Source organism: Marmota monax, unplaced genomic scaffold (assembly GCF_021218885.2).
Source record: "Marmota monax isolate L192 unplaced genomic scaffold, Marmota_monax_Labrador192_F-V1.1 WCK01_AAM20220418_F8-fsc00080, whole genome shotgun sequence".
Classification (NCBI taxonomy): Eukaryota; Metazoa; Chordata; class Mammalia; order Rodentia; family Sciuridae; genus Marmota; species Marmota monax.
In genome coordinates, this window is record NW_026694750.1 from 4,905,890 (window position 1) to 4,927,124 (window position 21,235).

General features: G+C 54.6%; 1 protein-coding gene across 5 annotated transcripts in view; it reads left to right on the forward strand.

The window, feature by feature from the left end:
- Acot7 (acyl-CoA thioesterase 7) overlaps positions 1 to 21,235 on the forward strand; it is an 84,636-nt gene that overhangs the window by 3,847 nt on the left and 59,554 nt on the right. For 2 of the 5 annotated variants that reach the window (XM_046424726.2, XM_058572728.1), the window contains exon 2: positions 20,950 to 21,067. In XM_046424726.2, the coding sequence (XP_046280682.2) occupies positions 20,950 to 21,067 (118 nt within the window). Of the gene's footprint in view, positions 1 to 1,565; positions 1,854 to 14,483; positions 14,698 to 17,237; positions 17,303 to 20,949; positions 21,068 to 21,235 lie in introns of those variants that run through there. The other 3 variants (XM_046424727.2, XM_046424730.2, XM_046424728.2) reach the window with 3 other exon arrangements.

Consider the following 21,235-nt stretch of genomic DNA (forward strand, 5'->3'; position numbering starts at 1 on the left):
TCTTCCTAACTTCCAGCAATTGCGAATAAGGTTCTCAAATGCAGACTTCAGAAAGCTTAGGACTTAATGGAACAAATTCAAACTGTCCCTTGATAGTCACTGATGTCAAGGACTTTGTGTTACATATTTTAGGTGGGATCATTGTTTTGAGCTTGTATGTGTGTATGTTTAAGACATGGTCTTGCTGTGGTGCCCAGGTTTGCCTCTAAAGCCTGAGCTCAAGAGACTTTCCTGACTCAGCCTCCTGAGAAGTATGCACCACTGTAGCGTGCCTAATCCCAGCTACTCGGCAGGCTGAGGCAGGAGGATCACAAGTTTGAGGTCAGCCTGAGCAACTGAACAAGACCCCATCTTTTTTTTTTTTTTTTAAATAATTTTTATTGCTTAATTTTCGGGGGACACAACATCTTTGTTGGTATGTGGTGCTGAGGATTGAACCCGGGCTGCACGCATGCCAGGCGAGCGCGCTACCGCTTGAGCCACACCCCCAGCCCCCCCATCTTTTTTTTTCTTTAATTTATTTTTTGGTTAGACACAATACCTTCATTTTGGCTATTTATTTATTTATTTTTATGTGGTGCTGAGGGTCGAACCCAGGGCCTTGCACATGCTAGGTGAGCGCTTTACCACTGAGCCACAACTCCAGCCCCCCCACTTTTTTTTTTTTTTAGTTGTAGTTGGACACAATACCTTTATTTTATTTATTTATTTTTATGTGGTGCTGAGGATCGAACCCAGGGCCTCACACTAGCTAGGTGAGTGCTCTACGCTGAGCCACAACCCCAGCCCATAAGACCCCATCTTAAAAATGGAAAGGGCTGGGGGTATAGTTTGGTGGTGGATCCCCCTGGGTTCAGTGGCATCTTTTATAGGGAATGCTGAGATGCTCACAGATGCTGTGCTCTGAGGTCTGGGATCTTCTGCGCAATAATCTGGCATGGGAGAGGGAGAGGAGCAGAGAGGAAACCAGAGGGGTCGAGTTGATTTTTTTTTTTAGGAACGGCAGGATGGGGGACATGGCTCGTTCCCTCCGTCTCGCCACTCTTATAACCTTTGATTCCTTCTACAATAAGGAGTAAAAAAAAAAAAAAAAAAAAAACAAACCAGGCTTCTGAGCCCCCTACCCCAGACCCAGAATGGGGATGGAGGGCAGGAAGCTGCGTTTTCTCCACCCTCCAGGAATTGCCACACTTCTTAGCCTCCCTGCCAGACCAGGACCTCTGCACCACTTGGCAGCCTGCCAGCCCTGTTGGCACCTGTGGTACCCACGCACTGAGAGCTTTTGGCCCAGGTGGAACTTGTGCTTCTACTTGGCAGAGGCAGGCCAGGCTGAGTGGTGTAGAGGCATGAAGGTCTGGGAGACAGGGCTTTGGAGGGTGATCCTCCTGTCCCACAGATGGGAGGTGTCCTGTCCCTGTCTCCTCCTCTGATTTGCTCAGGACAGAGCCTGGGCTGTGTGGCTTCAAGCCCAGTCATGAATTTCTTACATCACCGGCTCTGGCTTCAGAAGCAGATTCGCCAGTTGGTAGGAGAGGAAGAGGGAGCCCAGATGCACTCCCTCTGGGAGCCCTGTGGGATCAGGATGCTCACTACCAAGCTGGCCAGTGGACACTGGAGCTAAGCGCCTGCCTGGAGGAAGCTGGGTAAACCCTTGAGCCTATTCACTGCAGAATGAAGCTGCTGGCTAGGGCCCTTTGCCTCTGGAAGCTTGGGAGACAGGCTGCTTCCTGGAGACTGGTGACTGGCCAGAAGTGTGTGTGGCCTGGGAGAAGATGCTGGGCTTCTGTCCCCAAGGCTTTTGGAACCAGGACTAATTTTCTGCAGTCCCGCCCTTGCTTCACCAGAATGGGAAGGTAGGATGACTGGCAGTATTCCGTGCCCAGAAGTGTCGTGTACCCCCAACCGCCCATCCCCACGTGATTTGGAGGATCTGAAGGGAATCCCTGGGAAGGAACAGTTGGGGGTGGGATCTTGGTGAGTTGTCTGTTTTGTGTCTGAATCTGTCAGTCTTAGTGGAGACCTGACTTGTTCTTCCCCCTGGGCCAACCTCTGACCTGCACTCTTTAAGCAGCTGGGCCGCTGGTGTCTGTTCCCTCTGCTCCCAGCTGGGTTCCCCCAGAGGTTGTGCAGGGCAAGAGGAGGTGGCCAGCGGCTTATAAAGGGCTTTTGCATCTTTTATTTCTTTTAAGTTTTGCAAAACTTAGCCCAGTGGGCATGTGTGTCCCCCTTCTGGGCCAGCTTTGTTGGATTGTGGTTCACCCCTGCTGTGCAGCTCTGGTGGTTTTCCTGTGTGACCTGCCTTCAATCTAGTTTGCAGGGGGTGGTAGTCTTTTGTTCTCTGGCATGGAGTTCCTGTGACCCCACCCTCCAGGCTCCAGAGTGACCAGAGAGTCTTTGTATGCTAATGAGATAACTGGTGGCTGGGGCCCTAGGCAGGATCAGAAGGTTGGAAACCGCCCGCAGGGGGTCAGGCCTAGGGTTGAGTTAATCACCTGGTCAGTGATTTGGTCATGAAATCTCCCTAAGAATCCCTAAACTAGGGCTGGGGGCTGGCAGGCCCAGAGAGGCAGGAAGCTCTGCGCCCCCAGCCTCTCCCTCTGTTCTTGGGTTTTGTCCTTCATAATAAACCTGAGATAGTGAAGTACCCTCCTCATCTGTGAGCTGTTTTAGCATTGATCGAACTTGAGGAAGTGCTCCTGGGAACCCCTGGTTAACAGATGGTTGTCACCCCTGGGACTTGGGACAGGTGTTTAGGGCTCTGCACTGACTCTGGGACTCAGTGTCAGCACTGAACTAAATTGTAGAACCCTGGAGTTGTGTTTATTATCAGAAGTGTGGTGAGTAGGAACAGCTCTCCTGGGAGAGGATGTGCCCGGGTGACGCCAGCTGTCTGGAAGGGGAGCACCATAGCACACTCCCTCCACTCCGTCAGAGCCATTCCTGTCTCCACTGTTGCCAGCACTTGCCGTTGACCTGATTGTAGTCATCTTCCTGGGTGTGAAGTGCTATCTGAGTGTGGTTTTGATTTGCATTTCCTCAATGAATAATGCATGGGACATCTTTGCTTGTGCTTATGGTCATTTGCTTATCTTTGGAGGATTGTTTAGTCAGGCCCTTTGCCTACTTTGCAACTGGCTGATTTGTCTTTTTGTTAATTGAGCTATAAGAATTTGTTACATATTCCAGGTAAAAGTCCCTCTCTCAGATAACAGTATTTTTAAATTCATTTTTTCCAGTTTTTAAAAATTGCATTGGGCCCTACGGGCAGGTGACGCTGGGTTCCATCCCCAGCACCACAACAAGCAAACACAAAATGCAACAAATGGAACTTGCGCATACCGCCCTCCATCTCTAGCCCTCTTCCCCTTGTAGGGGGATGCTCGTTCCTGCTCGGCTTCCCTGGGCCCTGGTGCCTCCATGCTTTCTCACCCTGGGAATCGATTACTCCAGGGGTTTCATGTGGTGGAATCATGCAGTACCTGTCTGCTGTGAGGGCTCCTTTCGCTTAGCATGATGTCCTCAAGTCATCCGTGTTGCAGTGTGTCTAGTGGCCTTGCCTCGGAAGGCTGGATAGCCTGTGGCATGGACGACCTTTTGCTTATATGCTCCTGTGGCTGGACACTGCCTTGCCCCCAGTTTTAGCCACTGTGAAGAACGCCACTGTGAACTTGAGTGTCCGTTGAGGTCTCTCCTCTGAGATGCTGTTTTCCGTTCTTTTGGGTGTATATCCAGAAATGGGATCTAGTGGCGATTCGGTTTCGGGGTGTTTGAGGAACCCCACAGTGTTTTCCACAGACGGCACACTTGACATGGCTCCAGGGGTGCAGCGAGGCCAGGTTGTCCACATCCTCACCCATGCTTGTTTTTGTTTTTTTTTTGGATGGGGTGGGGGGGTGTTACTGCACAATGAACCAGAGTCTTTTCAGTGATAAACAAACTGTCCCCCATGGAGCCATTCGGGGAGTCCATTTTCTACTTTTTTTTTTTTGATTGATGTCCTCCTGGGTGTGAGGTGCGTGCTCCTGTTTTCCCGTTGTATTTGCATAATGATTAGTGATGTGGGCACCTTTCAAGTGTTTATGGGTAGTGTGTATATCGTCTGTGGGTAAATGTCTACTCAAGTTCTTTGCCCATTTTTTTTTAAATTTTTTAGTTGTAGATGAACATAATACCTTTATTTTTTATTTTTACGTGGTTCCGGGATCGAACCCAGTGCCTCACGCATGCTAGGCAAGCGCTGTACCACTGAGCCACAACCCCAGCCCTCTTTGCCCATTTTTGAATTGGGTATGTTGTTCTGAAAGTTTTCCATATATTTGGAATATTAATTTCTTCTCATTTATATGATTTGCAAATTTTTTTTCCTATTTTTGTGGCTTTCCCTTATACTATTTTTTCATATTTATTTTTCATTTTTAGTTGGACACAATACCTTTATTTTATTTATTTATTTTTATGTGTTGCTGAGGATCAAACCTAGTGCCCCGCATGTGCTAAGCGAGCAGCTCTATACACTTTTTTTTTTTTTTTTTTAAATTTTTTGGTACCGGTAATTGAACCCTGGAGTGCTTTACCACTGAGCTACATCCCCAGCCCTTTTTATGTCTTATTTGTTTTATTTTTAATTTATTTTTTTATGGTGCTGGGGATTGAACCCAGGGCCTTGTGCCTTCGAGGCAAGCACTCTACCAGCTGAGCTATAGCCCCAGCCCTTATTTCTTATTTTGGAAGGCAGCCAGCTATGCTCACCGCTAAACCACCATCGCAGACTTATTTATTTCTTTTTATTTTGGAATGGCCTCTCACTAAGTTGCTGAGGATAGCTTTGAACTTGCCATCTTCCTGTGTCAGCCTTTGTGTGGCCTCTGTGCCCTGCACCTTTATAATCTCTTGATACTTTTTTTTTCTTTTTAAAGAGAGAGAGAGAGAATTTTTTAATATTTATTTTTTAGCTTTCGGTGGGCACAACATCTTTATTTTATTTTTATGTGGTGCTGAGGATCGAACCCAGAACCCTGCGCATGCCAGGCAAGCGCATTACCGCTTGAGCACATCCCCAGCCCCAATACTTTTGTTTAATTTATTTTTTCCATCATTTTTTTTTTTTTTAATGTGGTGCAGAGAATTGAATCCAATGCCTCTCATGGTGCTAGGCAATCTACTACTGAGCCACTATCCCAGCCCTCTGTCTTTTTTTTTTTTTGTGATGCAGAGGATTGATCCCAGGGCCTCAAGTGTTGGATATTCTTTTAATGCACAATTTAAAAAAAATGTCATGAAATCCAGTTTATCTAATTTTTCTTTTGTTGTCTGTGCCTTTGGTGTCATGACCAAAAATTAGAGCCAAATTCATTGTTGTGAAGCTTTGTTTTGTTTTCTTCTGGGCGCTTTATGGCTTACATTTAGGCCTTATAATCATTTTGAGTTAACTCTTACAGATTTTGTTAGGTAAGGGTCAAACTTCATTCTTTTTTATTTTTTTCTTGGTGGGGCTTGAACCCAGGTCTTCACACAGGTGGGCAAATGCTCTACCACTGGGCCACACTCTCTTTTAATTTTGAGACAGGGTCTTGCTAAGTTGCTGAGGCTGGCCTTGAACTCAGGGTCGTCCTGCCTCAGCCCCGCTCCCAGTAACTGGCATTACAGGTGTGGCCACTGCACCTGGCCACCTTTTCATTTCAGGGATATTTTTGGAAACACACAGGTTTTAATTTTGATAAAGTCCAGTTGGTTCTTGTTTTTTATTTTTGTTTGTTTTCGTTTTTTGGTGATGGGGATTGAACGAAGGGCTTGTGCTTGGGAGGCCAGCACTCTACCAGCTGAGCTACGTCCCCAGCCCCTTACTTTTGGTTGCTTGTGCTTTCCTTGTGGGGTCTAAGAAACCTTTGTCATAAGATCCAAGGAGACAAAGATTTACTTGTGTGCTCGTTGCATTCAGGTGATGGGCCTGCTGTGAGTTCCTGGCATGGGGGTGAGGTGGGGTCCAGCTTCGTCCTTTTGCATGTGGACACACCTCTTTTCACAGGCAAGAGGTCACTTTTCTTGGCTGAAGTCAAGATGCTAGGTACATGGAGGGCTGAGACCACTGTCTTCCTGACCTCACAGAGGCTTCTTCCCAAAGCCCCAGCCCCCTTTCTTTGAACTGTCATTTCCAAGGGGACCTATGCAGAAAGTCCATGAGCAGCAATCAAACTAGTGTTCCTCCTGCCCAGCAGGAGCAGGTCCTGCTGTGCCTGACCTCCAGAGCTTTCCTTCCCCTCCCACCCTGAACACCAGCCTTTGTCTCCTGCTGGCCTTCCTGCCACCTCTTCTCCCCCTCCCCCAGGTCTTTTTCTGTGGCCTTAGCCTATCCCATGGGGGCCAGCTCCCTTGGGCCAGAGGCACAGGCATGCAGCAGGCCAGGGCCAAAGTGTATTGAAAACCTCTGCAGTTGGGAGTCTGCGTGGAGCACTGCTCTGAGCTTGCCCCAGGGCTGCCATCTGGTTGGGCATCAGAGACTTAGGCAAATCAGTTTTAAACTCAGCTGGGGAGGTAGCTCTCAGAGGGGAGTTAACTACTCAGGAGAAGGAATTTTTGCTAGGCAGGGGCTCTACCTCTGAGCTATACTTGTCCCTTTTTATTTTTTATTTTGAGACAGGGTCTTGCTAAGTTGCAGAGGCTGGACTTGACTTTGCCATCCTCCTACCTCAGGGTCCTGATTCTCCCTGCAATAGTGCTTGCCTTGAAAGATTGGTGTTTGCAAAGCAAATCTTCCCACCCTGTCTGCGGGCTGTGGGTCTGAGCACCTGACAGTGTGTCGGGGAAGCCTGGTTTCCTGGGGGGCTGCAGCCAGGGTCACCTTCCCATGGTGCTCAGTTCCAGGAAGCACAGCAGTTGTTCACGTTGGTTTGAACCCAGCAGTGCTTAACCAGTGAGCCACATCCCCAGCCCTTTTTTATTTTGAGACAGTATCACCAAGTTGCTGAGAACCTCACTAAATTGCTGGGGCTGAACTTGCAATCCTCCTGCTTCAGCCTCCTGAGCCACTGGGATTACAGGTGTGCACAATTGTCCACGTTTTATAGACGGGGAAACTGAAGCAGAAGTAGCCAGCCCAGGGTCAGTAGGATGACTAGAGCCCAGGCTTCTGGAACTGAGTTCTCAGTGCCTCACTGCGTGCTGGGGGCCTGGTGGGGAGGAGGGAGGTGCAGCCTAGGTGTATATACACAGTGGAGTTTTATTCAGTCATAAAAATGAAATTGTTGCTGGGCCCAGTGGCACATGCCTGAAATCCCAGCAATTTGGGAGGCTGAGGCAGGAGGATTGCGAGTTCAAAGCCAGCCTCAGCAAAAGTGAAGTGCTAAGCAATTTGGTGAGACCTTGTCTCTAAATAAAATGCAAAATAGGCCTGGGGATGTGGCTCGGTGGCCGAGGGCCCTGAGTTCAATCCCCAGCACCCCCCTAAAAAAAAAAAAATAGAAATTGTCATTTGTAGGTAAATGCATAGAACTAGAGACCATCATGTTAAGTGAAATAAGTCAGACTCGGAAGGTCAAAGGTTGTATGTTTTCTCTCAAATACGGAAGCTAGAAAAGAAAAAGGAAAAGAAAGGTGGGGTGAGCTCATGAAAATCAAAGGGAGCTCAGTAGAGGAGAGGTTAGGAGGCGGGGAGGGAAGGGAGTGCTGAGGAGTGATACTGGCCAAATGACATTGTTGGATGGTGTGCGGGTACGGGTGTGTGACAGTAGATCCCTCACTAAATTGCTGGGGCTGAACTTGCAATGTCATGATGTACAACTGCCATGCACCAATGAAGATGTGGAGAGAGAAAGAAAAAGAACTACGGGAAAAAACCCAGGTGATAGGGAAGCGCCGGCCCCCCAGGTGCAGTGGGGAGGGTGTTCTGGCCCTGGGAAGAGACTGGACACTGCCTCTGGTTCTCGTAACTGGTCTCCTGAGCCTGGGAAGCTGCATGCAGTGTGCCCTGCTGTCACCAAGGAAAAGGGCTGGACCTGTGCACTCATCACGGGGAAGGGCCTTGTGCGCGTGAGACAAGCACTCTGCCTACTGAGCTACATCCCCAGCCCTTCTTTTTTTTTAAAAGACACACAACACAGGGTCTCCCTGTTTTGTCCAGGTTGACCTTGAACTCCTGGCACAAGTGAGTCTTTTGCCTCCGTCTTCTAAGGCTGGGATTCTAGGTACATGCCATCGTGCCCAACCTGTCCCCAGGCTTCTGATGATAGCCCTGATTGAACCAGCTGAAGGTCTCATTGCCTCTCGGGCATCCACGTGCTGCGCGGGCACACACTCTCGGCCTCGGAGAGGAGGGAGCGATGTAACCCGTGGCCGCTGCCCTGGTAGGCACCAGCTGGCATGTTCCCCTGTGGCTGCTGCTGTGCTTGTCTGTTGTGCTCTCTTTGGAACTCAGTGCTACTAGGGGAATTGCTCTTGATGCCTGGCGCCCCCAGAAGCCAGGTCCTGGAGACTGATGCTCTGGGCTTGGGTGACGGCAGGCCGCGCGAGTCTCACGTCCTTATAAAAGCCAGGCACTTAGAAGTGGCGACACTCATAAGCCACGGCCAGGCAGAGCCGGGCCGGGAGCTGGTTCTGCCGTGCGATTCAGCACACCCGCCCATCGTGTCCGGCTAGGTTGGGCGTTAGTGGCTCACATGTACCCACTGAGTTTGGACGTAAGTTCTTCTGTATCTGATAGAACATACAATAGAACTCATGAAAGCGTGTGCAGTTTTGTGGGCAGTGCCTGTTCTCTGCTGTGCTATTTTGTGTTCCCACCAGCAGTGATGGGGAGTCCCCTGCTCCATGTCCCGCCAGCATCTGGTGCTGGCAGTGTTGGCCCTAGGCCTGTCTGGCAGGGGTGCTATGACAGCTCGGGGCTGTTCTGGTTTGTGTCTCAAATGACATAGGACACGGAGCATCTCTGTTTTGTGTGCTTTTTTTGGCCACCTGTATGCTTTTTTCCCTGAGGTGTTCCTTCAGGTCTTTGGCTGAATATTATTTATTTTATTTTTTGGTACTAGGGATTGAGCCCAGAGGCCCTTTACCACTGAGCCACGTCCCCAGTAAACCACTCCCCCCCCCCTTTATTTTTGCAGACAGGGTCTTGCTAAGTTGCTGAGGCTGGCCTTAAACTTGATCTGCCTCAGCCTCCCAAGTCGCCGGGATGACACATGTGCACCTGTGCCCGACTCTTTGGCTAGATTTTAGCTGGTTTCTGGTTTCCCTTTCCTTTTTTTGCAGTTTTGGAGATGGTCCCGGGCCCTGAGCATACTAGGCAGGTGCTCTGCTTCTGCGTTACATCCCCGGTCCTGGCTTGTTCGGTACCAGGGATTGAACTCAGGGGCACTTGACTCCTGAGTCACATCCCCACCATATTTTGTATTTTATTTAGAGACAGGGCCTCACTGAGTTGCTTAGCACTTTGCCATTGCTGGGGCTGGCTTTTGAACTCATGATCCTCCTGAGATACTGGGATTACAGGCATGTGCCACCTTGCCCAGCTTATTGTTCAGTTTTGAGAGTGCTTTGTAGCAGGGTGCAGTGGCACACACTTGTGATCCCAGCAACTTAAGAGGCTGAGGCAGAAGGACTGCAAGTTTGAGGCCAGCCTCAGCAACTTAGCAAGGCCCCAAGCAACTTAGCCAGACCCTGTCTCAAAATAATGTGGCTCAGTGGTAAAGCATCCTGGGTTCAATCCCTAGTACTAACAAAGGGAGGGGGGCACGGGGGGGGGGCGCATGAGTGTGCATGCACACGCTTTACACAGCCTACATCAGGTTTGTGTTTTGTAAGGGTTTTCTTCCAGCTTATCTCTTCATTTTCTTAACAGTGTCCTTCTCAGAACTGAAGTTTTAATTTCAGTAACATGGACACTTGAGCCTTGTGACTGACCAGTGAGGAGAAGCCGTTGTTCTGGCCAGAGTCAAACTTGGCTTTCCTCCTCTGAACATTACCTTGGTTGTTTCCCTGGACAGGCTGTGAGCTGGCTCCCGCTGGCCTGCCAGGTCAGGGGCACCCTGAGAGGTGGTGGGGGTGTGTCTGCCTCCAGCCTGGAGTGCTGCACTGCCCAGGGGCTGGGGCAGGGTGTGGCAGGTCCTCTGGGGCCAGACCTGGCTGTGGGGCCAGGCTGCTCCTGGTCTAGCCTGCCTCCTATGGGGGCGCCTCTGACGGGGCTGGCCTCTCTCCGGGCCACTTGGAGAAGTGGGCTGCGTTCTGGAGGCCCGCCCGGGAAGCCGAGGGGCTTGCCAGGAACTGGGACTCTCTCCGGGCAGTGTAGGGGGGAGGACATTGTTCAGGTTGCTTTATTGGGGTATAATTTATTTAAGTACACAGAGATAAAGTGCAGCTTCGTTAACTTTGTTCCGTGTGTGTGTGTGTGTGTGTGTGTGTGTGTGAATGTGAAGCCATCGCTGCAATCAAGATAAGCAACTGGCCTGGCACCCTGGAGGGCTCCTTCCTATCCTCTGTCCTTCCCGCCTTCCTTCCGCCCACAGGCACAGGCTGATCTGCCCTCCGGCACTGTTGTCTGGTTTTGTAAAAGTGGAGTCGTGGGGTGGACACTGGTTTTGCCCAGCCTCTTGCACTCTAGCCACTTGCTCTGAGTAGGGGCCTTTTGAGGAGGGTCCAGGTGGTTGAGTGTGTCCCCCGTGCTCCCGGTTTCTTGCTGAGTAGTCTCCTCTGCCTGTTCCCGTGTGTTCTGTGGGTGGACATGCAGGCTGCGCTCGGTGTGGCCGTCACATGGAAACCCCTGGGTATTTGCCTGCAAGCCCTGGTAGAGACAGCTGCTTTTATTGGTGCATATGGGAAAATACCAGGAGGACGGTGGGTGTAGTTGTGGCAGGTGTGTGTTGAGCCATTTGAGAAACTGCCAAACTGTTTCTAAAGTGCTTGTCATTCTGTGTTTCCGGCCTCCAGGCAGGAGAATTCCAAGGACTTGGTACAGTCTTAGGGATCAGCCATTCAGAGAGGGGTTTATGGGGCCTCACTGAAGTTTCTGTATTTTCCTAACATCTGATGATATCCGGTCTCTTTTTTTAAAATTATTTTTTAGTTATTCAAGGGCACAATATCTTTATTTTGTTTACTTATTTTTATGTGATGCTGAGGATTGAACCCAGGGCCTCACAGAGGCAAGTGTTCTACCACTGAGTCACACCCCCAGTGTATATTTGCTGACTGCATTTTCCCGTTTGAGTGTTGAAGTCTTGACTGTTTTAGAAAAAATGACACTGTTTTGTGTCATTTGTTCTCTCTTTTTTTGTTTGGTACGAGAGATTGAACTCAGGGGCACTTAACCACTGAGCTACATCCACAGCCCCTTTTATTTTTATTCTGAGACACAGTTGTACTAAGTTGCTTAGGGCCTCACTAAGTTGCTTAGTCTGGCTTTGAACTTGCGATCCTCCTGCTTCAGCCTCCCGAGCCACTGGGATTACAGGTGTGTACCATGGTGCTTGGCCATCATTTGTTTCCTTCTTGAGCTCTGAGAGATCTTTATGGAGCCTGGATCTAAGTTACAGTCTTATCAGCTTCCTCTGGGATGAGGGGGCATTTTGGGGGGAGGAACATGGCCTCCACTTTCAAGGGACGTTGTTGCAGAATTGCCCTGGAATCCCCTGAGGGCCGTCTGCCAGCCTGGCTCCTGGTCTCTGGAGTTGAGCTGCCTGTCTTATTTTCTGCCACTCCTTTGGCTCTAATCCCTGGTACTCAGGTGAGGGCCCCTGCTCTTTGTTTAGGTGTTGGAGGATGGGAAGAGCTGCTGCCATCTCTTGAGGTGTTGAAAGTGACTGGTGGCCAGTTTCCCCAGAAAAGCATCCTCACAGGCTGGGGGTGCGAGAGTGTGGCCGAGGCCCTGAGCTGCCTCTGCTTACAGGCTGGCTGGATTGTGTAGGGTCGGGTAGCCCGTGTGCCCAGCTGTGTGGTCTTTAGATGGTGTTGAGTGCCTTTCTGGGGCAGGGGCAAGGTGTTTTGTGGGATCCTGCCACGTGGTACCCATGCAGCATCTTCTGGAGCGGGAGGAGCCTGCCTGTTGCCCCCGGCTTCCTGCGTCCATCCGCTTGCTGAGTGTGGCAGCCGTGTTGGGTCACAGCTCATAGACAGCAGGCACCCGTTGGGCTCTAGGACTCAGTGGGTGCTGATAGATTCCACCACCATTAATTCCAGAACATTCTCATCACCCCCCACCACAAACCTGCTGCCTTAGCAGTTGCTGCCATGCCCGGCCCCTGCCCACTCCGCCTGCCTTCTATCTCTGCAGGTTGGCCTCTTCTGGGTGTTCATGTGCGGGGTCACACAGTGTGATGCGTGTTTTCAGGGTTCGCCCGTGGTCCAGGGTGTTGGCAGGTACTTCAGTCCTTCCCATGGCCGAGCGCCATGCCATCGGGTGGGCTGCTTCCTCCTTTTGGAGAACATCTTGGTTTGTCACTTACAGTGGCTTTTGTTTACCTTAGATGGGAAGCAGTACCTCGTGGTTGTGATCTGACAGGCTGTCCTCTGTTGATGGCTGGAGCCTCTGCCTCTGTTACCACGGTGGTGGCCCCATTTGGGGTGGGCTAGGGCTAGCGGGGAGGGAAGCCAGGGTTGCTTAGGGAGGTGGCAATGCCTGCCTGCAGGGATGGGGCCAAGTCCAAAGGGCGCAGCACTGGGGGCCTCAGCTTGGGAAGGAGCAGCAGAGGCTGGGGAGGACCATGCTCACGCTGTGCCGAGGCTTGGCCCTTCTAGTCCTCAGGAAGGGTGCCAGTGGGGCCTGTCCCAGGGAGAAGGTCAAGCAGTGAGTTGGATGCCGAGGGGGCTACGGGGTGGTGGGGGTGGTGGGGGTGTGTTTGGATGATACGTGGCTTGTGCATCCGGCAGGCACAGCTGTGGCTTCTAGGCACTGGGACCTGGGGGGGACTCTGTCACTAAAATGGCACCCTTGGCCTTGGGGACCTTCTCTCTGTTTTGAAGGTAGGAGGTAGACTGGCTGGACCCAACAGGGGGCCTGGGGCACCCAGAGTCATGGACTTGGTACCCCAGGGCTCTGGACCAAGGAAGGGAGTAGTGGCACATGCCTCTGTTCCCAGAGACCACAGCTAGAAGCCGAGGCAGGAGGATAGTGAGTCTGAGGACAGCCTCAGTAATTTAGTGAGCCCCTGTCTCAAAATGAAAAATAAAAGGACCGGGGGTATGGCTCAGCGGTACAGCACCTCTGGATTCACCATGCCAAAAACCAAAATAACAAAGTGCCCAGGTGGGCAGCTGAGGGCAGTGACCCCTACTGGGATGTGTGGCTGGGCTCTTTGGGAAGGAAGGTCAGGCGCCCTCGACCTCCTCCCCAGGGAGACATTTTCGGTATGGTTGAGGGTCCCTTAGTTCCAGGCATGCAGCATCCCTGGGCTGGTGGGCTGAGGGCAGAGCCGAGGGTAGCCTGGCACTTTCCACTGTGACCAAGCAGGGCCAGTGGGCTGGGGCTGCCCCCTCCCTGTAGGACCCAGTTCTCTTGATGTTCGCATCTGCAGCTTCCTCCTTCCTTGTTTTGCGAGCAGGTGAGAGGCACTGCTGGCAGTAACACTGAGATTCTAGGATAATTTATCTGCACTGCTTTTACCGGAATGGCCCCAATCAGGAAGTCCTCCATGGCCAGTGGTGCTAAGTGGCAGCGGAAGCCGTGCCTTTGATAAGAGGTGGCCAGCGTGTCTGACCTGCCGTTCCCTTTTGACAGCCAGGCCTGTGAGACTGGCCCAGATGTGTCAGGGGCCAAGCAGGAGGCCTGCTCTGGAGGGAAGCTCCCAAGTTGCCACTGGATTTGTCCCTGTCCTGTGCAGCCTCCTCTCTGCCAGTGCCCCTCTGTCTGGCAGTTTCCGTTTCAGTTGCTGGTTGCAGGATTCCTGGGAAAGCTGCCCTGCACAGGGTGGTTGGGGGCAAGGTCTCGGGGCGAGGTCATGGCGATGACACACTGGGCCCTCCCTTGAGCCCCAGCCGCAGCACCTGCACATGGGCGGCTGTGACTGACTCCTTCCTTCCTGACACCCAGTGGAACCCGGGAGGTGGAGTGAGGGGACGATGCCAGGCCAGGATGGGGGCACAGCGGCTCTCAGGGACACGTGGCAGCACGAGGACCCGGGGTGGAGGAAAGGTGTGGGATGGCTGAACTGGAGACCTCTTCTGCAGTCAGTTCCAGGCCCTGGCGCACGGGGAGGTGGCCCTGGGGACGGGTTTGGATCCAGTAGGATGCAGGCCCAGGTCTGGCAGGGCCCTCAGCAGCCTGTGACCCTCATTCCTGTCGGCTTTCTAGGAGCTCCAGAAGGCTGGCCGTGGGACCAACCGGGGGCTGGCAGTGTGTCCTGGGGGGACCACAGACCCTGCAGAGGTGGTTCCTGAGGCTGCACCTTTGCCTTCCCACCCTCCTGGCACAGCAGGCGGAAGGGCTGGCAGAATTACTTCGGTTGTAATGATTGTGCAGCAAGTTTCTATGACGACTGGCTTTCGGGGACGCAGCCTCTTCCTGTTTAGATTGGGCGGCCCAGGAAGCCAGCCGGTACTCCCACCGCGCTGGCCCAGGCCGCGGAGCCCGTGTGGTTCTAGGCCAGGCACAGCTGACCTCGCCCTGCATGGTGGGGCAGGGTGAGTGGCCATGTGACGCTGGCTGCCGCTGCTGTCTCGCCTTACTCTGGACCCGAGCCCAGGCTGTCCGGCTGCCATGGCTTCCCAGCTGAGCAGGTACTTCTGGTCACAGCCCACCAGGCTGCGTGGGGACCATGGCTGGGAGATCGTGTCTGGGAGACCCTGGGTAGAAGGGATGGGACCCCCTGTGCCTGGCAGGCCGGCTGGCTTCATGTGGCCAGGGGGTCAGCAGCGCACCCAGCTGGCCCTGGGCTTGTGGATCTGGACATACAGACGATCACCCAAAGTGGGACAGAAAGTCTGGCCCGGGGCCTGGTGAGCTCAAGCCCTGGGATGTGGTGGCTGGTGTGCTTGCCCCTCTCCCCTCCTTTCCCTGCTGGCTGTGCTGTGTCCCGAGGCCTGGGAGGCCCCTGTCCCCAAGAGCTCTGGGTCCTGGCGTTGGTGGGTGCTGGTCCCTCCCCTGCCCTGACCAAAGTATGAGGCTGGAAAAATAATAGTGGTGACTTATCCACCCCTTTCCATCCTGCTCTGAGCCCTGGAGTGCCCGGAAACTGTCCCTTGACCCCGCCGTTTCTTTCACCCCATCCTATTCTGGGGCATATGTGAGTCTCCAAGGGTGGAGGAACATTGCCGGAACCTTCTTGGACAGCCTGTTGAAGAACATAAACTGTCACTTGGGCTTCCATGAGGGGTTCACTTGTGTTGGCATTGGCCTTGGAGGTCCAGGGCTTGGCCACATGCTGCTTTGTCCCTCCTGTGGTGAAGCGCCAGCCCTTCTCCTTCCAGGAGTGGCCACCCTTGCCCTTCCGTACCCTGGGCCAGGGTAGCTGCCTTGGAACCACAAGTTCTGCAGCCCCCAAGGCACGAGCATGGCCTTTGCTGCCATCAACCTGACGGCCACCTGCAGCTCTGTGAGGAAGGACAGTTGTCCAAGATTTGTCCAGAAACTTCCACCCTGACCGTCTGTTCTGGCAGGTGTTTGTGCTTAGGCCACCTGCTGGGGCCTCTGGCCCCAGCCAGGATGGACTATGGGTGTCCTTGCAGCTGGTCACCCTCCAGCACAGGGCAGCAGCCAGAGTCCTGGCTGTCTGGGTGCCACGGAGACCTCAAGCGGATGTTGTCTGCCTCAGGAACCTGCCTGCGCCTCGCGCCGCCCCTCCGGCTTCAGAGAGGATTGCAGCCCTCACCGAGGAGCAGAGGAAGCCGCACCGCTCCGCCTCGTTGCCATGGTTTTCAGGCAGCAGAGTTGTAATTTTAGCGCTGACATTTTGGAGGCAGAGTCAGAGACCCTGGCCGCACTCCCAGCATGCTGTGGGAGGGGTGGACAGGGGTCAGCACCTCGGGGCTGCTGCCAAGACGGCTGAGCAGGGCCTCGGCTGCAGGGGCTGAACTGGCTTGGCTGTTGTGGCCACCCTGTGGCTGTGTGGGCCCATCTGTGCCACTTGTTGCTGCCTCTGTAGGAGGAGCAGGGACCTCCGTCAGGGCTGCCATGAGACATGACCACAGAGCAGGTGGCTTAAAACAGCAGGGACCTGTCTTCTCTCCTAGGGGTTAAATCTGGAGGCCGAAGTCTGAAGTCCAGGTATCTGCAGGGCCGTGTTCCCTCTGGGGGCTCTAGGGGAGGTGTCTGTCTCAGCTTCTGGTGACTTTGGGCTGTCCCTTGTGGTCCTTGACTGATGGCCGTGCCACTTGAGCCTCTGTCTTTGCACGGCCTCCTCCCTGTGTCTCAGGTCAGTCAGTCACTGCCTGGGGTCACCCTGGTGCAGAGTGGCCTCCTCTTACCTGAGCCACATCTGCAAGGATGATTCAGAACAAGATCATTTGTAGTCACAGGGTTTAGGACTTGAACGTGGCTTTTCACCCCAGGCCCCAGGCTGGGCTCCACCTGGAGGGGATCTGGAAGAGCAGGGGTTGCGGCCAGCCTTTTGGGTGCCTGCCCTGAGGCTGGGGCAGTGGCTCCTCACAGTCCTCCAGGGTCTACTTGCTTGTTCTGTCTAGGGTGCCATCCCTCTGCCTCTGGGCAGGCATGGCAGAGCCACTGCTGCAGGGCACTCCTGGGACGGGTCCTGGCCAGTCCATGTGTGACGTCGAGGTGGCCAAGGCCATGCGAAGGATGCGTGTCTTGATCTGTGCCTTAAACAACTTCTGGTTGAGGTGGTTTGAAATCTGAAAGCCCACTGAGCCCTTGTCCAGTCGCTCTTCCCTTCCCAGGAGCACCGAGGGCTCTCAGAGGCGCGCGCGCTCAGGTCACCTTGTCCCCACTGGCCTGTGCCTGGCTGTGTTTTACCTGACCTTGCGTCTCAGACCTTCCTGCCTCTTGCTCAAGCAGAGTGTGATCCATGGTGTGAAGACTGCTGAGGTTCTCCGTGCTGACGGGGGGCAGCTGCCCGGCCTCTGCGTCACAGCCGTCTTTGCACAAACAGCTGGGACCACGCTTGGTTTATGGGGGCAGAGGTACCTGAGGGGCAGCTGCCTGCAGGTGGAACTGCTTGCCTGGGCACGCCGAGCATGTGGGGTTTTGATGGCTGATGCCAGTCTCCTTCCGGGAGGCTCATCAGAACTGCTCCATTCTCAGGTGGCCATTTTTCTTCAGATGTTTCTGGACAGCTGAACACAGGCGGGACGGTGGGGAAGGCCAGGTGTGCCTGATCATGGCGGTGGTTTGGCAGCTGTGGCTTGGAAGCCCCGCAGGCAGGTGCAGGTGAGATGAGGAAAGTTCTGGATGTCTCAGGGCTTCGTGTGCCAGACTGTTCTGCAGACAGGAAGAGCCCTGGAGTCTCAGCCAACCTCACAAATCTCCCTGGGGGCGGCCAGGTGAGCGGTGAGTCAGCACCTGGGCAGAAGCCGGGCGATCTCCCCAAACACCCATCTGAGTGTGGCCCCTGCTTGAGTGTCCCCCCCGAGGGTCCCTCCTTCCAAAGTGGAATCCAGGCTGTCCCCAGCCTCGTGTGGCAAGCACGGGTCTCTGATTGCACCCATCTTGTCCTCACCCCTGTGTGGGCCTCATGCCAGCTTCCTGGGGTTGCTTTATTTCTGAAACTCGCTGCTGGCTTTGGGGTGGGACCCCCTTTGAAGCCCCCCTTCTCCCTGGAATGTTCGGTGATCCCTGGCTCACCCTCCAGGACATGGCCAAAGTGTCACTTCCTCTAGGAAGTTTTCCCAGAGCCTGGGGTGGCTCCTTGACCTGTGTTTGCTCAGCTTCCCGAGGGCCCTTGTCATCGACTTGCTGCCCGCGCCAGAGAGGTTGCTGCTGAGGGAGGTGGCCCCGGGGGTAGCCTTGGGCCCCTGCCTGGTCTGTTCACCCCACGCTGATGGGACAGATGTTCTGACCTGGATGGGAGCAGCTGGGATAGAGGCGGGGGTAGGAGTGAGTCAGCAGCCCCAGCTCTGCTGGCTTCCAGGGCTTCTGGTGAGGACTGAGCCGCCAGGCCCGGGGAGGCGGCTATGCAGGAGCCTGTCACTGGGCTGACCAGTGGCCTGTCCCTGGGTTTCTGGGCTCTGTGTAGAGGCAGGGAGTGCAGGGTGGGCATGGGGGGGGGTGTCTCAGCAGCCTCCCAGGACCGGGTCAGCCTGTCAGTTAGATGGTGAGCTTGGGACATCAGGCTTTGGAACACCTGGGAGCTTAGCCTCCTGGACGTTCCTGTGGCCGTCCCACCCTCTGTGCGGTCCACGTCCCCTCCCAGCGGTGGCACCGCTCTGCCAGGACGTCTCCTCTCCTCCTGTTAAGACTGTAGAGGAACACGGGACCCTTCTCCTGCCCATGTTGTTAAAACCGAGGAACCGAGAGCTCCCGGGGGGCCCTGTGTCCTCCTGGCTCCCCTCGAGCCCCCTGCACCTGCCTGCTGGAGGGGGTACTTCTTGGCTAGCGGGGGTGTGGTGGGGGCTAGGAGATCGGGGAGGCAGATGCTGGGGCAGGGCTGGAGAGGGTGGAGGAAGGCGAGGAATCTAGGCTGGGCTGTCGGGGGAGCGTCCTGTTGTGGGGCAGGGGCACGAGCTGGGTTTTGGGCCTCAGTCAGGAATGAGGTCCTTTGTGCCTAGACTGACCTAGGCGAGGCCCGTTCCTGGGAGACCAGTTGGTCTAGAGAGTTAGGACAGCCTTGGTGCAGGACCCAGGGCCAGAGGGAAGGTGGTCAGGCTGGGGGTGACATTTGGCATCCCTGGTGCTTATTCCCATGGGGTATCACCAAGGGCCAGAGTCCCTGGGGTCGGCAACAGGGTGTTGGTGGCTCAGCGTCCCTCACTTTGAGCCTCCGGTTCTTCGAAGTCTCCCCAGGTCCTTCCTTGGCCCCGGCGCTGTCCCTGGCTGCCTATCTCCAAGGCCCCGGCTGCTTCCTTCCTGGGTACTGGCTGGAGTCCTTTCCTCCTCGGCTCTGCAGCCCTTGGCCTGTCCTTCCTCTCTCCGGCCTGCAGCATCACCCTTGGTCAGCCTGCCGTCTGCGGCCCCCTGTACAGACAGGCCAAGCTTGGCTTGTAGAGGTGGACCGGGTGCCCCTCCAGGCTCCAGTGCTCCTGTGGAAAGCTGAGCCGTGTTTCCTCCCTGCCCTGGAACTCGGCAGGGCCCTGTCTCCCCAGCAAGCTGCAGTTTGTCCTGTGCCCAAAGCAAGGCAAGCTGGCATATGGAAAAGGGACCCCCTGCCCGGTGCAGCCAGATGCAGGAGGCCCCTCCTGCTGACATGGAAACAGAATCAAAGGACATGGGCTGCTGGCCGCTTCTTAACTCAGACTTTAAAAAGCTCAAAAACCGAGGCTGGGGCTGTAGCTCAGTGGTAGAGCGCTTGCCTGGCATGTGTGAGGCACTGGGTTCGATTCTCAGCACTGTGTACAAATAATTAAATAAAACAAAGGTCCATCAACATCTAAAATACATACATATATTACAAAAAGATGTTTTAAAAAACTCAAAAACCCTTACTAGCAGAAACTCAATTTTTAAAAATACTGAAATACTTTTAGGTGAACGTTAGAAGCAGGTGAAGTTCCTCTGTGCTCTGGGGTTCCCTGGTGCCCATCACACATGGCACTGCTCTTGGTCTCCATGGGCTACCCTGGCCCCCAGGGGCCCTTGGGTCCTACCTGGTGCCAAGGCCAGAAGCCACACTTCCCCCAGAGTGAAGGGTGACTTCATGTACACAGCTGTCAGTCATTTGAGGGGATCCACATTCACTTGCTTTAGAAAGTATCACCTGTTGGCTCTGGGAGCCCAGCCAGGTTGGCTCGACCCTTGCAGAAGAGAGGATGTGCTGCTGGATCCTGTTCTCCGAGCGCTTCCTATGTGCGGGCCACTGCTGAGGGTTTGGTTTGCCTGCCCATGGCCAGGTGAGGCCAGCCTGTCGCGATGCCCGGTTCACAGTGAGGAAATGGAGGGATGCGCTTTGGCAGCTGGCCCAGGACACCCAGCTGGCAGGAGCTGGAGCCAGGCCTGTTCTCCTCAGTCAGACTTGCTCAGCCTCTTGATCAGCTTCTCAGCTGCTGGGGCCGGGCTGGAGTTGCTTGGGGTGCATTGGTCTGAGGCCCCAGTGTGCTGGTCTGAGGGCGGGGGTGCTGGACCCCCAGGCACGTGCCCTCTGCCCGTCACCTGACTCTGGGCTTGAAGGTGGATTCATTAGCCCTGCAGTTTCCTGGGAATGCGCCAGGCCCTGCTAGGGTTGCCTGTGGTAGGACTGTCACACTGGCTCCTTGGGATTCTGGCCATTTAGTGGCACTTCTATGCTGAGAGTGTACACAGTGAGGATAGTGGAAGCTGCAGCTCTGAGCTGGCCTGGACCCCACGTGGACTGGGAGGGCTCCCTACCACGTGGACAGAGAGGGCCAGAGGTCCCCTGTTGACGGGTCCCAGGGGGCTTGAAGCTGTGACTTGTGTCCAGTTCTCAGGTCAGTCATGGCTGCCCAGAGGCTCTGGGACTCCTGACCGAAGCGGTGGTCCCTGAATTAGCTTTTGGGGTCACTGTCTGTGTCCTGGACGCCTGGCACTCTGGGGACGCCAGCAGTTGAGCTGTTGCCTGCTTCGTGGCTTTGCTGATGCTGCTTTACAGCCCCACCTGTGTGCTGCCCCGCTCAGCAGTGGCGCTGCCCGCGTTGTCTCGTGTGGTTCATCTTCCACAGTCGGGTGGGCAGGGCCTCTGTGATGCCCAGTTTGCAGGGCAGGGTTCTCCTCACAGGCTGGTGCCGTGGCTCTAGAAGGGAGAGGACTGTGGAGCCCCTTCCGTGGCCTGTCAGGTTGGCACTCGCTCTGACGAGCACAGCACATGGGGAGACCCTAGACCTGCAGAGTTCTCCTCCTTCCTTGGGGAGCCATTGAGCCCTGTGGGGGCCTCCTCCACTCACCCCATTTCTTCTCTCCCGTCCCAGGATCATGCGGCCAGATGATGCCAATGTGGCTGGCAATGTCCACGGCGGAACCATCCTGAAGATGATCGAGGAGGCGGGCGCCATCATCAGCACCCGGCACTGCAACAGCCAGAACGGGGTAGGCACGGGCCGGACCTGGCCAGCCTGGTCAGGCACGAGCTTCTGCACCCCAGAAGCCACGCCAGTGAGGGTCAGGGAAGGCGTTTGCATGGGACCCGGGTCTGAAGCCTTCCTTTCCTTGCCCCACAGGCCTGGCGGCTCCTGGGGGCGGCAGCCCAGCAGCCCT